Source organism: Colletotrichum paranaense, assembly GCF_030867605.1.
Source record: "Colletotrichum paranaense strain IMI 384185 chromosome Unknown Scaffold_11.1, whole genome shotgun sequence".
Lineage (NCBI taxonomy): Eukaryota > Fungi > Ascomycota > Sordariomycetes > Glomerellales > Glomerellaceae > Colletotrichum > Colletotrichum paranaense.
In genome coordinates, this window is record NW_026848969.1 from 779355 (window position 1) to 790544 (window position 11190).

The 11190-nt window shown below is 49.6% G+C and overlaps 4 protein-coding genes across 4 annotated transcripts; 1 reads left to right on the forward strand and 3 right to left on the reverse strand.

The window, feature by feature from the left end:
- Positions 1 to 210: 210 nt before the first annotated feature.
- Positions 211 to 1221, reverse strand: CPAR01_12589 (uncharacterized protein; the record flags this gene model as incomplete). Its single annotated transcript, XM_060496844.1, has 1 exon — positions 211 to 1221. One exon carries the CDS (start codon positions 1219 to 1221, stop codon positions 211 to 213), a length of 1011 nt encoding a protein of 336 aa, XP_060344377.1.
- A 3078-nt stretch (positions 1222 to 4299) lies between these two features.
- CPAR01_12590 (uncharacterized protein) lies at positions 4300 to 5874 on the reverse strand (the record flags this gene model as incomplete). Its single annotated transcript, XM_060496845.1, has 1 exon — positions 4300 to 5874. The coding sequence occupies one exon, from the start codon at positions 5872 to 5874 to the stop codon at positions 4300 to 4302; it is 1575 nt and encodes a 524-aa protein (XP_060344378.1).
- Positions 5875 to 7755: 1881 nt separating this feature from the next.
- Positions 7756 to 8430, forward strand: CPAR01_12591 (uncharacterized protein; the record flags this gene model as incomplete). Its single annotated transcript, XM_060496846.1, has 1 exon — positions 7756 to 8430. A coding segment is annotated over one exon (675 nt), but the record flags the coding sequence as incomplete, so codon positions are not given.
- Positions 8431 to 9217: 787 nt separating this feature from the next.
- CPAR01_12592 (uncharacterized protein) lies at positions 9218 to 10093 on the reverse strand (the record flags this gene model as incomplete). Its single annotated transcript, XM_060496847.1, has 1 exon — positions 9218 to 10093. One exon carries the CDS (start codon positions 10091 to 10093, stop codon positions 9218 to 9220), a length of 876 nt encoding a protein of 291 aa, XP_060344380.1.
- Positions 10094 to 11190: the final 1097 nt, after the last annotated feature.

The window sequence follows — 11190 nt, forward strand, 5'->3', positions numbered from 1 at the left end:
CGAAAAGCATTTACAAGAATTTTGAATAAAATACACGTGGAGAATGGGCTCGGATTATCGCTATCGATGATGAATCAGAGGCAGGTAGCGAGGGTGGAAACGAGATGTTGATGATTTCCATGAGGTGAGTTTGCAGGTTATTTGAGTCCTTCGGAAAGCCATGTCTAAGACATCGTCTGATCTTGTGAAGGTAAACATGACCTCATGAAATCAATTCGCGGCATACGGTTTGGCAGAGTCGATGTCGTCTTTGGGCTGCATCTTGTCGTGAGGTGCTCCGTGACCGTATTGTGATATGCGTCCCGATCTCCCATATCCTTGAGCTTCCCTAGAACATCGAGACAATTCATCTAGTTCGAAAGACGTGGGAGGTGATGATATCCGAGCTTCCACAGGAGTGTCAGGCGAGCCGGCGATCTCGACCCGGCTCACAGATCGGGACGGTCCTAAAGCCGCGCCGGGTGGATACAGGCGACCGGTATCAGACGGCCCCACAGAATACGGACTAGGTAAACTCTGATCCAACGGTGCTCCTTCCTGCTGTCTGACGTCAAGATAGATCGTTGCAGGATCCTCCCCTGACGCATCAAATTGAATTTCTCGAGAAATGGCCTGTGTTATGTCGACAGACCGGTGGCGCTGGCCGCAGGCTTTGCCCGCCGCCTTCGCCTTGCCGCGAAACCCTGTGCTGAGGAATATGCTGATGTTCTGCCATTCAGGAGCCATGTCAAGAACGGCAATGTTGGCAGTAAACCGAGAAAATTCGCTTCCTTGTATGAGCATAGCAACGAAGTGTGTAGGTTCCAATAAGCCGAACGGTGAATAATAAGGCATTGCCTTCAGGGAAGCTGGCATGGGTATGCGCTGTAGACCTAGGCTAGTTGCAGCTGCGGCAGAAACGTACGAATGGTCTAGAGTGGTGTAAATGGCCGATTTGGCTGTGAAGTTGTCTTCGTTGTTTGCCGCCGCCACCTCCACAGTGATGGGCTGTTCAGACTTCTCAATGCCGAAAGGCGGTCGTTCGCAAATTTGAAAATTGGCTTCTTGACTTCTGCATGTTCCGATCTTGGAAAGGGGAGTGCTCTTGATCGTGGGTAGCAACTCGCAAGCTCCTACTTCTACTTCATCTAGTTTTGTATGATCCGAGTCGAAATAATCGAGTCTATTGGATGTCGGTGACATGGAAAAGCGGTTTTCGAAGTGTACGCTGTGTGAGGGCATGGTGGACTTTGGCTGGCTGCGGTGGGTATCGCGGGGAAAGAGGGCGCCACAGTATTACCACTTAGATGTCGGTTCGGTGTGTATGAGGAAGGTGCCTTTCCTTCGTCGCCGGGAATTAACCGCAACTGCGTGTTCTCAAGCTAAATCGCGCATTGACTATTGCTTTTTGATCTCGAAGGCTGCTGATAAAGATTTGAGGCAATAAAGGTTCGGAAAAGTAGAGTCTTTGTATTGAGGGTTTACATACGCCGTTGGGGATGGTCGACGAAAAGGACGGGAATGGCGAAATCCGAGACAAAGAGCGGGCTCTGCTGGATGCAATGGGCCACCGTTGTAGGCCAAGGGCAGCGGAACATTCAAAAGGGCGAACGGGAAGGCTCTGCGCTAGAGAAATAAGGCTTAGTTGTAATATAACCATATTCGCACCACAGAAGAAGCGGGTGGTTCGCGAACGAGGAGGCATCCGCTGCCTGATCTATCGGAGACCACCCATAACCTCAACAGCTTGCAGAAGTATAAATGTTACTTGCTTGCCAGCTCATGGTTCAATCCAATCAAATATGGTTTTATGCAGCAAGTCGGTGGTCTGGGGCTTGCGAAAGTTTGACTATGGTGCTCCGGCTACTTGGAGGCAATAGAAACTGTGAAATTTCAAAATCCCAAAGCAGACCCCGCGGTCCTGGTACACGATTTATCACAGGGTCCAGGATTGACCCCGCATCTAGTGTAGGTCTGTATTGGAATTTACAAGATACCCAAGTATCCGCGATGAGGAGGAAAATAGCCTGCTGGCTGACGTTGAAGTCAAGGTAGGCGGGCATCGCGGAACATTGGGGATGTGGCGTTTGACTGAACGCCCTAATTGAAGAGGGGATAACGGCCAATAGCTCAAAAGGCCCCAATCAGGCTTCTGCACGTTGCTTCGCAAGGCGGACTACGGGCTGATGGACGTGGCACACTGTGTAGTCTGCATTGAAGTACTAAAGGCGACCTCTTGGTGATCTCGTATCAATCTTCCAACTTGATCGCCCTGAAAATGCATGATAATGCCAATGGCACATGCATGGTATCTTCTTCCTGCGCTTGGCTACGCGCTTCTCCATCCATGAACCCCGAAGGACTTCGCCTTGTCAATCTGCCCCCCCCCCCCCGGATCCCGTGGCCTACCAAAAGAGACTATAGCCGCTGGCCACAATTGGGGCCCTGATTCTCGCCTGTAATGTCTAGGTCCTGTTATTCTCACTAACCGCCTTGCTGAAGGCCCGGGGCTACCGAGTGCATGTTATGGCTGTTGTCGTAACACTGCTGACGTTGAGACTACTGCTTCCAACAAATTTCAGAGGGCATTGCCATTCTGCCTACTTGTCGTACCGTTAATATATAGACTTGCAACTGTCCAGGGAATGAATGCCCATTGATTTTACTTGATCTGGCGGTGCATTGTGCTTCTGATACATCACCTGCCCAAAGCCGGATAATCATCATCCGTCGCTGAACGAGTGTGAACTTCTACCCGTAAGCTATTGCCCTGAAATGCTCTGCAGTACTTTGGCTGACAGGTTCCAGCGCTTTTGCGGCAAACCCTCAACCAGCCAGCAGTGACCACCAGACTTACGACCAAATGAGTGGCAATGAGACTCAAAAATCGAGCAGAAATAAGGGGCTCTCAGGATCGAAATCAGATCCGAGTCTATATTCAAGCACCAAATCGTCGGGAGGAGGCTCATCTCAAAGTCATGGTCTGTCTAGCCTGGAGCTACGCGTGGCTTCAGATTCTCTAATCACAAGCGTCGCATCTGAGGGTTTGCCGGCAGGCAGGGTTCATCAATCGATACGATGTCGCTCTCTGGACGAATCTTACAGTTTGACTAGTGCAGAAGAGAGGAAAGAAGAGCAGGAGATTGACCCAGCGTTTTCCAATCAGGATCTGGTGTGGGAAGAGGAATCTCCATGCAAGGGTCAAAGCCAGAAAGACTTTGAAGAAGACGAAGCGCATGGTTATTGGACCTGGAACCAGAAGGCACAAACCTGGTGCCATGTGGAACAGTCGACGGGCGCGGTTTTTTTGGTACCATGTCAGCTTGATTAGAGCCCACTTTCCCCTTGTTTCTCGTTATCATTCAACAACGATTTCTCTGGTGTAGATGGCTTGTTCTTTCCGCCAACAGTAGACCTGTTTCATTGGCTTCGTATTCGGGTGGTTGATCCAGTGTAAACAAGGGAACTTTTATTTACAGATTGTAAGGATTCATATGCTCACCAGTCTGGGAAATGCAGTAAGACTGAATGCTAGGGCTCTACAGAGTGGTGTTGCTGTTGTTGTACGTTGGTGCAGGTGGAATCAGCTCCCATACCTACGGAAGTGGCGGCGGGGGAGGAGGGACACAGACCCCATTGGATTCTGGGCGATTCCGTTGGCACCCCAAGGTACGAGCAACCTAAGGTAATTAGGAGTATTATTAGAGAGGCGGAGTAGAACTTGGGCCGTAGCAACCTTGCTCTAACAGCAGTCAGGTAAGGGACGTTGATATATCGCAAGTCCTTCATTAAATCAGGTTTACACGTCAAACTACTAGTGCCTAAAATGAGCAGATAAGATTCCTTCGTATGCTTATATCTTCCCGCAAGATCTGTATACCAAAGGGAATCGCATTAAGAGGAGTAAACTAAGGGAGAAAACATCCACAAGTCATACAGACAAGAGAAACACGTTCCTCCAAGAACTAAACATTCTACTGGATATGACGAGTCATACCGCCTGTTGAACAACAATTATCAGTTCGTTCCAGTACAGGCCTTTCTGCTTGACAAGGGTGGTCATTCGTGGAATAACAGATCCAAAAGTGATAATCGCTCGATGTCACCGCCGATAGCAGAGACGAGCTATGCATGCCTTCAAACAATCGAGAACGTAGAACGCCACTCGCAGTTTGTCGGAACGTTGGCAACACTGTGCGAGACAAGGGGGTTGTCATGCATGGAAGTTCAAGTTCAACCAAGCATATCAAGATATCAAACACCCATATTCATTTCGTAACATCCTGCGGATGTTTCCATCGAGAATTGACGGCGTGCCTTTCACCCAGGTTGTTGACCCTCATCACAGTCCCCTGGCCAAGGTTGTCCCGCAAAAGTGTCCCCTGCGCATGCTACAGAGAAGGCAGAACTCTTCTGGAAGACAGGGAGAGAGGGGTCGATCGTCATTACCGACCCGGAAAGGCTTCCAGGACTGCTCTGGAGACCCGGTTGTAGCCCACCACCTGACCGAAACGATGTGTCGCTACTGCCATGATAGGCGGAACGATTACGAAGAGTCGCTTGCCTGGGGTCGATAGAGCACCCATTTTGGGCCAGAGAAGAGTCAACATGTCCGAAGGAATCCTCATACGTCTCTCTCTCTTTCCTCTTGGCGCTGGCATTGAAGCTTGACATGTCGTGCCCGGGGGAAACACCTGGTCCTTGCATGCTGTGCTCTGGAAGTTGGTTGGGTGGCCCTGCAGAGAATGAAGTCTTCGAGGTCACAGTTTTGGGGGCTACCTCAGTAGATGGGTAAGACTGCACACCGCTATGCGTACTGCTCGCTGATAATTGGTCCGGAGGATAGGGGTCGGGGCACAGAAAGTTGGGATCTCCAACATGTTGGAGAGGCTCGGTCGACGACATTGGCCCTGGCACTACTTCCATTAGTCGAAATACTCGTTTGGCCAAAGAGCAAAGCTCACCTTTCTCACTAGAAAACGGAACCGAATGGCTCCACGGATAGACGCAGAGCCGTTTCTGCTGGACATCAACGGCATCGCATAGTCCATCATCCACCCCTGCCGTCTTCATGGCCTCAATTGTCTTGGCGCCGACGATAAGTTCTGCCCCTTCTGGCCTCTTGAAATCGTCTGGCACTACGGCAATGTTCCATATGCCACAAGAGATTCTCTTAGGCCAGCAAACTTGAGCAGATACCTTTACAAACATCTCGGGGTAGAAGTAGCCATGAGGAGTTCTGATATTCTCAAAACCGGAAGGAGGTTTCGGGAAGACGAATAACCCGATCCTTAAGGCGGCTGAGTAAGTGATGATGGTACCTGAACAGGACGAATCGTAAACAGTGTTGACAGGCATGTAGGGGTTGGTAGAGTCTTGCTGACAGATTTCCAGAGACAGGACACCACGGTGTAGTTGTATCGCCGGTATCCATGGAGAAGGGTCTTGATAAGGAAGTGCCAAAGAGAAGTTGAAATAGGGAGAAGGATGTCGGGGTTGTGCTGGCTCCCACGCAGGCAGGGCTTCCTGGGAAGTGCTATCATAGCCATCATGGGAACTCGGCATTGGGTCCAATACGAGCCTTTTGTCTTGGTTTGCAATATTTTCTGGTTCCAGGCTGCGGGATGTTGAATTCCCCAACGCTGGCGTCAAAGAGCTCGGCCGTTTGGAAGCTTGCGTCTTCGGTATGCCCTCAGGTTTGCCCTTGTATCTCTTTTGGTTCGAAGAAGTCGCACTCGAAGGGTTCGTCTTGTAGTTTCGATGCTTCAGACCTGACGTAGAGGACGGAGAGGGTGCTGAATGGAGGTGATTGTGAACAGGGTTATTGTTCGAGACAGTACGATGTTTGCCTTGAGCTTTCGGGCCGGCCTTTAAATTGCTGACTCTAGTGACCATCACTTCCTTTCCGGAAAGTAACAACCCATTGTCATCTTTGGGTATGCGTGGTTCGGCCAATATCAGCGGGCGTTTTCTCTGAACTCGTTCATACCTCCCATCCACACGGAGATTCCCACGCATTATCACAACTCCGCCTTACGCCCCTTTGGCCAACCCCAGTTGTTTTGTTGAAGTTGACTGCTTCTTCTAGGCTTGATGGTTTTCGCGTCGTCGTAAAGCGGCATTCTTTTAACTAACTTGCAGACGATGTGGGAAACAAGGTAAGTAAGCGTGTTCAGACTCCAGACCGTCAAAGGGGATGACCAAGGACTCAATGTTGTAGAATAAGATTCAAAGAGAAGAACTGATATCTGTTGGTCAGTTTTGAGTAACCTCCGGTAGGAGGCCAGGTAGGAGGCTTTCCTATGGACGACAGATCGATTGTATGCTAAGATTACCAGATAGGTTGCGAGACGAAGTATCCAAGCTACCATATTGGCAGGAAGACGTTACTGGGGGAAGATTATTAAACCTGAGCAGTGTAAAAGGCGGCGTTCAGTCGTCTGGGTAAGGGGGGGGGGAGGGGCACATCCAGGGATGCCGACAGCTCTGGGATTGGCAGAGACGGATGAACAATTACAATACAAAGGTCAGGTTGCTTCTATGATCGAAGTACAAGCATCAATCTGATCGGTCCCCCTGGGGCGAGGCTCCCTTCGACCTTTTCCGGGGCGACGGGGCGACGGGGCGTACGTTGGAGAAGACCTGCAGTTGTTTTGGAATGGAGTACCGGCAAAGGACAAGGAACTGGGCCTGGTGGATAAGAAGGCAAAAGCAAGGCAACGAAATGGAGGGGATGTGTTCCATTCCCAAGCCCTTGCTGCCGCAGTAGCGGCCAGACGGTGTTGACAAGTGATGGGAACGCCCTCCTTCATTATGACCGAATGAACATGCCCCTCTTGGGTATCGGTTGAATGACTTCTGGCTTGCTCCAACTTGACATCGATCTACAAAAGCTCGATTCTATGACCAGGTGGATGAAGCTCTCATTCTTCGTGACGTCTGTTATCAGCATGCTGAACTAGGGCTAAAAACTTCTTGTCCCTGGCAATGGCAGCCGACCTCTCATAACCCCCTTTAGACATCGTAAGTTCAGTTTATTCAGCCACTGTCTTCAGGACTGTTCATCATACCTTGCTTTGGGTGGAGAAATGAGCAGGCTGTCGATAGACCGCCCTCAAAGATGACAAGACATCGGCACAACCAACTACGATTGGACAGAGACATACATATTGCTTGCATCAAGATGCAGCTCTACCCCTCTTCTGAAATGGAAATTCCAATGCTGAGTTGAACCCATGCAAGCCACGTCAGACTAATGGCCAAGAATACCTAGCGAGCGAGTTTGGGGCTGTTTTCTCACACACTCCATTGTTGCAGTTCGCCGGTCGCATGACGGCAATTGGCACTCTTCGAGAACTCGGTGGACTCCTATCTAATAGTTCCTCCTTGGCCTACCGTAAACGGCCTTTCGGAATTGGCCAATCGATGTTGCAACCCTCAAATTTGTCGATGCGTTCAGAGTAAGGTAGTGCGCCTAGAAATGATTCAACTTGCAGACTACGCCGCTCTTTCTGCGGAAGAAAGAGCGCCTGAAGCGATCAGTACTTCTATGGCATTTTGCAGACACTACTTCTTTATCGAAGACCCAACTCTGCTTATTTTGAACACCTGCTTGATCCTGTCCCAAGCGGAATTCACGCCGTAGTGCAATTCGCCTCCTTGTCTTGGCCATCGAGAAAATTTGATCCTAGCTCACCACTTTCCCCCTCGAATTGATATATCATGCAGTCAGGTACTTCGATAAACAGAATTGAGGAACATCTCGGCCGCTGACCACAAACAGACAGGAAATACCAACATCGCACAGCGCGGCATCATTTCGGAGCCACCTCTCAGGTAGATGCGAAGAACTCTGTCCAGGTTCACAGACACAGCGACACATCGATATCTCGTCACAAAAACTCCACAGAGGCCTTGGAACAGTCGTACTCGACTCTCTCTAGATCCACAGCTTTCAGTGGGAGTGACATTCTGTCAGGGGGCACTCAGTACACCCTCTCCAGCAGCAATCAATGCTCCTCTCGTGTAAACTACCCCCTCAGCCCGAATGGGTATCTTGTAGACTCAGGCTACGAGACAGCAAAGTGCAAAGCCTCAAAGTCCAATGACATTGATGAACAACTTCAGAATTGTAGAGACCCGTTGCCTCGATATCAGCCATCTGAGGAAGGAGAAGTGGAGGATGACTGGACTTTTGTCCACAATGTAACCGACATGGATCTGGAATCAGGTTCGCAAAGTCAGAGATTTCCGTCGTCTAGCGGAACTCTTTCTAGAAGAACAGGCAATAAGGCGGAACTTTGCTTCGATGAGAACGGCAGCGCGGCATTGAAGGATTTCATGGCAGATCCGTCGCACAAGTTCTGGACTTGGAGCCAGGACGAGGAATTATGGTATCACGAAGATCCGAAGACAGGGAGCAAAATCTGGTGCCCGAAGGAATTGGACTAGGTCTTATGCGATGTCGGAGCTGATGTTTTATCTGGGAGGCTGAAAGGTTTCGTCTAGTCTGGCTATCGGCTGATGCTATCGCAACTTGTAATCCAAGACCTGAGATGTTCTTGACCTCAAACCTATGGAATATTCGGGCTTGAGGATTCTTTTGTTGTGCCTCTTGAATCACGTCTGGAGGCCTTTCAACCTCCGCCTTAGCACTTATGTCATTATCAATGACTGGTCCGCTTATGAAAATGCAGAGCCACCAAAGCTCGTGAACGCACTAGGAAATACGTTGGTTTGCAAAGCTTGGGTACTGTCTTCAATCCTATAGATACCCTAATGAAAGATATCTGTATCTAAACGAGGTGTCTAACACTGACTCCTAAGTACAATGCTGTTGGCAAGTTGCTCCTCAACTCCGTGGAGATCTTTCGAGCTCTGAGCCTCCAAAAGGAGCGCTACGGTTTTGTGAGATAACAAGCACAGCATGTATGATTATATCATAGGTCTAGCAATACGCCAGAGAGCTATTCTCCACGCCCTCCGTCCACTGCATACTGAAGAGGTTGAACCCAAGAAATGATCTCTAAATAACTAGTTCGAATACGATTGTGCAAGCCAATGAAGAACATTGGAAACGCCAGAACACCAAAACACCAGGACACCAGGACACCAGAACACCAGGACACCGAAACACCGAAACACCTTAAGTCTTACAAAACTCCGACCTTGTTGACTCACGCAACAAACATTAGGAGACGTCAGGGGTATCGACACAGACATGGCATGTTGCAGGCGCCTACTCCCTCGACTCCAAGTTCTCAATGGGCTCTTGTGATACAAATTCTCCTCTATCAACAGACTGTTCTTGTTTTGAGTAAGATGATGTCCCCCATGACTCAATTGATGTCGGTGACGAAGACTGAGGTAGACCCTGAGATGTGAAGACCGGAGCGCTTTCAAACCCACTGCGAAAGTCCTGGAGATCTAGCATCGACTCTTGGTTCTCGCCCGAGATATCATCATCGACGGCTTCTAAACCTTGAGTTCCCGGGGCGGGTCCGCAATCTTGATAGCTGCTAACAGAAGTAGCGGGAAACAGCTGGGTTTCCATTTCAACCTTCGCCTTGGTCGGTGCATGAGACAGCTTGCTGAGACTCGCGGGTGTTTCCTCGCAGGAATTGTCCCGACACAGACTTTCTTGAGATGCCATGGATATTCCATGTATGCGGATCACTTTTCGCTGTGTTTTGGGGCAGACAAAGATGTCGGGGCCGTCCGGTTGATGCTCATCGGCAAATACTCCGACGTGAATGATTGATGTACCAGACAGAGTCCCGAAGACTTCTAGACAAACGAATTCTTCGAAAAGAGGCAGTCCATAGGCTGTTTCTCGCGACTGGCAACGTATTGTCGGTGGAAGAGGTAGAGTTGTGTAGCCCAAGTCTTTAACGAATTTGCGGGTAACACCAGACTGCGTCCTACCAATATCATGCATCGCCACTCGTCGATGAGATACTCCCTGACTGTCTCTTGCGATGAATATGTAGGGAGTATTGAAGCCTGGATCGGAAGACTCCAAGTCATTTTGACTTTCATCGTCTTGGTCTGACACATGGCTCGAAATAGCTGTTGATGAATTTGTTGCTCCATTCGCGTTTAGTATCGGAGGCATACCGCACCAAGTTTGTCAAATTTATGGGTAGCCGACAATGTTCTGTTGGTCCAAAGTCTTGTGCTCGCAATGGAAGCTGAAAGCAAAAGGGAAGGAACTGAGTGCACCCCCCTAGGCTGAGATTGCAAGGTGCATGAATGTATAGGCAACAAAACTTGTGCCGACTTGTGGTAGCTCTCGTGTCGTCGACTTGTCGTTGTAGGCTTGGCTTTGTCGTTGGCTTAGTCGTTGTTGCCGTCGTACTTGATGAGCCTTGCGGAGTTAAGGTCCGTTGTTGAGCGGCAATTGAAGATAAAGGCCCTGAAAGATGAAATAAAAATAGAGCAACGATGGCTTTAATGACAGTTATTTGGATTCAGCAAGGATGGGTGCACAAGTAATGCCACTGTCCAGATAGTTTTGCAATTGGAATTTGTGGGTGTATTGGCCACTTAAGTCCTGATAGATGCGCAGGACGGCGGGATCACTGTGGCGAATTTCAGGCAATGAAAGTTGCCAATTGCTATGCTTTCGGTTGCAACTTTGCAGAGAAGTGACTGAAAGGTCACACTTTTGGGCGAACTACTCCGCCTCCTCTGTTGCCTTACGACGAATCTCAAGTACGAGGCTGTTCGGTGACAATGCAAGGTGCTATTGGGCCCCTCACTGGGAAGCCAAGGCAAGCAGGTAAGGAGGCGACCAAGCTAACTATGACCTGTGTCGGCTTCGTTTTGAGGAGCGGAAGGCTGACTGATAAGTAGAGTTCTGCCTACATTACGCGGGTCGAGCAGCATTGCTGATGTGACATCAATTTTGGCGTAGCATCGGAAAGTCCGAAATTCCAAAGCCCAGCAGCGTGTCAAGCGGATCAGCAGGAATTCTTCCCCGGAAGAACACTTCAGCTCCTCCTGCAAAGTACGACCCAAATTGTAATTACAAAACGGTCCCATGCCCCTCACCGAATCGGCTAGGGAAGGATGTCTTGGTACGGACGGCATCCGCTAGCACTTTCAAGGCGCTTGACGTTCCCACCTAACCGCCAGACCCCCGATCTTACCCTACTACGAATCTATTGATCCACGTACGCAATAGGTTTGATGATGTTTCGACATGGGTTA